The 4,095-nt window shown below is 51.4% G+C and overlaps 1 protein-coding gene across 1 annotated transcript; it reads left to right on the forward strand.

Annotated features, from left to right (window-relative positions):
• Positions 1-1,465: 1,465 nt before the first annotated feature.
• On the forward strand, positions 1,466-2,673 carry LOC100900975 (uncharacterized). The gene is made up of 4 exons (XM_003742957.1): positions 1,466-1,619; positions 1,755-1,783; positions 2,018-2,202; positions 2,328-2,673. Exons 1-4 carry the CDS (start codon positions 1,466-1,468, stop codon positions 2,671-2,673), a joined length of 714 nt encoding a protein of 237 aa, XP_003743005.1.
• The last annotated feature ends 1,422 nt before the right edge of the window (positions 2,674-4,095 follow it).

The raw sequence follows: 4,095 nt of genomic DNA on the forward strand, positions 1-4,095 counted from the left end.
TTCCCCCCGTCTCCGACCGCTGCCGGTGCGATCGAAGCAGTCTATCTGAGTTAAACTCTTGCTGCGATGAGCCTGAAAAGATCGTCTTCATTTAGGGAATCATGTATATGCAATCTATGTTTTTCATGCGTCATTTCGGAATCCGAGATCTACTATTTTGGATGCGCTATGCGCCACGCTCGAGCCCAGCGAGAGGAATCAAAGCATACCACCGCAGTTCGCGACGGCATAACCGAGGTCGACTGTACCTAAAGCTCTGAGAAGAGTATTTCAAATCGCCGATCCCGGATACGTTGGCCGCGGCCCATTGGTCAGATCCCCGTCCAGATGTCAGCGAACCATTCCCCGAAGTTATTTCGATGTCAGAAGGAGACGCGTTATCGAGTCAGGATTCCAATTGAGTTCTCAGCGACTCACTGAAGGCTTTGGGGGTCCCAAGCGAATATACCACACAGGCGACGCGCCCTCCATCTCTTGGAAATGTCGAGCGGCCGAGCCGGCTATTCAAGCGCAGAAGGCGAGCAATTTTCTCACAGAATCCCACGATTATAGCACGGCATATCTTTCTCGACAGCCGCCATCTGACACAGGAAATTCAAATTGATCGGAGCGCGTTGCCTGCGCGTCCGGAACAAGCTCCGGATCGATGAACGAATTATCTTCCCAAATCGAGCCCAATCGGGAGTCAGCTGGTCTCCTTTGTCGTGCACGTCCGAGAAAGGCTCGGTCCAGGAATCGCACCGGAAAAAGCTCGAATAACGGGGACAAGTTTTCTCTAAGTGAACCAGCCCGCGGGAAACTTATCCGTAAGGGGATTCCGATTTCCTAAATACTAGTCCCTATGGGGAACGTATCCGTATCCATGCATATGCCCCACGCCCCGCCTCCCTCTGCATTTCATCATCGTGTCGAATCCTCGCGGCACTCTGCTATGGACCCAAAAAGTATCGTTTATCGACTCCCAGCAATAGAGTTGCGCGTGGACCTGATGAGATGCCGTCGGCGGGAACCGAAGAGCGGTCCCGCTTCAGGCGCTTCGATGCAACATGAGAATGACGTTAATGACGTTCTGCAATGAACTTGACTCTGACGAGAATTCCATGAAGCTCGATGGCGTTCTGTCAGCGACATCGAAATTTCTGGACCGATTGAAATCCTTGACTCACCACAGGCGGAACAGTCGATGTTCTACTACGAACATACTGCTGTCACATGAGCAACACGTAAGACAGGAGAACAATAATTCGGGAAACTTGTTGACGCAAATGACAGAGGTCGAAAGGCGAGAGTTTCGGGATTTGAGGAGCTAAAAGCACGCTCGGAGCCGGTTCGGAATCACAATCCATTCCTCGGGTCACTGGTGTAATCACAACACACATCTCCTGAGTTGCTCTATACTGAGTCCGCTCTTCGACGTGGAGAATCAGTCCTCGGAAAAAGTTCATTCCTACAATACTTCCACGAGATGGCTCACAAAGCTTGTGCGTATGTCGCGGTCGCGCTTTGCGTCCTCCTAGTCCAGTCAGCCGGGCAGGCTCATGCTCAAGAGTCGAGTCCGAATCAAACGCAAGAAGAGCAGCAGGTCGGGATTTTCTACGGGATTGGTCAATCTTTTCAAGGTGAGCCATCGCGACGCGAGTCAGAAGCGGAAGATTCGCGGTTTTGTCGTAATCTCGACGAGGATCATGCAGGACAATGAAGAGAACGAGGGAGAAGTGGTAATTGCTAGAGATAATATTGCTATTCTGTTGCAGTGTCTCAACTCGTGTCGCTGATACCTGCGGTAAGCTGAATTTTGACGAGCGGTTCCAAGAAGAGCCTCTGAGCAGAGCTCCAAAACAAGGAGTGTCTCTGAGCCTTGTGCTCCCACCGATCAGACTCCCAAAGAGGGAATGGACCCACCATCCGAACAATTATGAAAGATCTACCTTGACCGAAGTCGTACCCCTAAGCGGGCTTCGCTGACGGACGTCCATCGCGTTCCACCAGTAATCCCTATGTCCATTCATTTACGCAGAGAATCCGCTCGATGGCATCTTGCGTGCAAAGGGTAGGATCGGGCCACGAAGTGAAGGAACTTCGCGACGAAGTTAGCTACATGATCGAGTTGCTGCAGAAAAACTCGGCAACCGGCCCGGTTATGAACGAAATGGAAATGATTTTCACGGACTCGACCCAAGCCTTGATGGCATTGCCAAACGTGTAAGTTATACCGGAGCGCTAAATCGCACAGGGTCAATGATTCGAATCTCTCAGATCGGAGACCCCGCTTCAGTCGCGGCGGAGCCCTCCCTCTCGGAACTACTCGCTATGCTTATCATTTCCAGAGCTCGCAAGCCATATTCTGAACTGACACTCGATGACCTCCTGGTCCTTCGCGATGCCGCGTTCAATTTAGTGGTTCTTCCGATACGTCTCAACAGACTCCGGGATTCCCTCATGTTGGCCTTGACCAACACGGATCTCTACGGAAGTGAATTCTCGTCAGAAATCCGCAAACATCTAGGGAGCCAGTTGAGCGTGGCAGCGAGAATCGGACAAGAGGTCTTCCGATGCAGGGGATCGAGTCTGGCGGTTGCTACCACGACCGCAGCCGCCCCCGCCATTACGCAAAGACCGAGGTCAACCCAGGCGGAGATCGACGACGAAGACGGTGACGTTTTCGACTTCTAAGTCCGTGACATCGAATCCAACCGAAAAAATTCGTCCTCTTCTCTGATCACATTCATCAACACTCGGCCTTGTCTGTACGAGAGTAGACTTGACGCGCAAATAAAATACACCAAGAGGTGAATGATTCAGACGGCGTGGACTCTTCTGCGGAAAAATACGGTGGCTTAGGCCGCGTCTTGTTGTGATCACAGCTTTTGACTCGCTCCGATAATGACCCGCAATTTTCTTGTGGCGAATTCATCACGAGCCGTATCGTCTCACGAGAATTCCTTGAACTGGGCGACATGTGGTTTGCCGTCTCAACTCCCGCGTAATTTGCCCCGGTTCCCGAGGAAGATTCACCTTCTAGAGCTTCCTCTTATCCGACTTCGTGTATCTGGCCACCGTCTCATTGTGTTCTGCTTCAGAGTTCCTCTGCGAGAAATGAGAGCTTCGATGTGGTACGACGACCGTCGCGCCAGCAAATCGAGAGCGAATGTTCTCCCGCCATGTCTTCGGATTCTAATAGTTATCGGCATTGGTTTGCGATGTATGGTGACTTAGTTCACGAAGCGAAACAAAAAAACGCTCCCATAAGAAATATCTAGACCTGCGAGAATTGATTGTGCTGCCGGGGAGGAATCCCGCAATGACCTACGCATTCCCGGCGAATTAACATTGATGGCCCGCTACAATGAATCATTGAGGGTCTCACTCGAACGCGAGGGGCGCCGCGCCGGTGGGGGGAAACTGCAGTAAATTCCGAACGAAGGAAAAAAACAGACATTCGACTTCGCTTGCTTCTATTCAGATCCCGTCGTCTGATGGCTCACTTGTCAGCGAGTGAGTCCTTGTCATCCGGAAAGCTCAGCACAATCAATAAACAAGGTTTATTCAAACAACTCTGCTCAGGAGGGATGGATGTGAGAAAGGGACGCAAGCACCACCGAAAGGAAGAACGAGCTTCCTCGGAGAGTCCTTGTAAACCAATGTGGAGACCGTACGTCACCGCCTGATTCTAAGAATATAACCGTACGACGCTTGTACGCAGAAAAAGCCGCAAGATGTCATCAAGGAGGAACAAGAACAAGAATAGAAGCTTCGAGCAGAACCCCCTGAACGCTCACTGAATAGGAGGAAGTCTTCCCGACTTTTTCGCCTGGCTCGTCCATGCTCTTCCGAACGAGCACCTGACAGCGCTTCAAAACCAGATACAGAGACGTGCGATTCCGCGCTTTATCTCTCGATCATCTCTCTGAGCGCGGAAAGAAAAAGTCCTCCCGTCATTCCGAACTCGAACTTTGGCGAAAGAGCTCTCAGTTTCCCCAATTCGACGCTGAGATCGTCGACGAAAAATCCAGCGTCGCGAGTGTTCGAGTCCTACGGCATGAACAAATCTCCCAGCAGAAGGGACGGGAACGACTGATCAATCGATGCAGGGAC

Source organism: Galendromus occidentalis, unplaced genomic scaffold, assembly GCF_000255335.2.
Source record: "Galendromus occidentalis unplaced genomic scaffold, Mocc_1.1 scf7180000077436, whole genome shotgun sequence".
Taxonomy (NCBI): Eukaryota; Metazoa; Arthropoda; class Arachnida; order Mesostigmata; family Phytoseiidae; genus Galendromus; species Galendromus occidentalis.

Coding starts and splice junctions, on each gene's coding strand:
- LOC100900975 (XM_003742957.1), top strand. CDS start 1,466: ATGGCTCACAAAGCTTGTGCGTATGTCGCGGTCGCGCTTTGCGTCCTC. Junction 1,784..2,017: donor TCGTGTCGCTGATACCTGCG/GTAAGCTGAATT, acceptor TCATTTACGCAG/AGAATCCGCTCGATGGCATC. Junction 2,203..2,327: donor TTGATGGCATTGCCAAACGT/GTAAGTTATACC, acceptor TATCATTTCCAG/AGCTCGCAAGCCATATTCTG.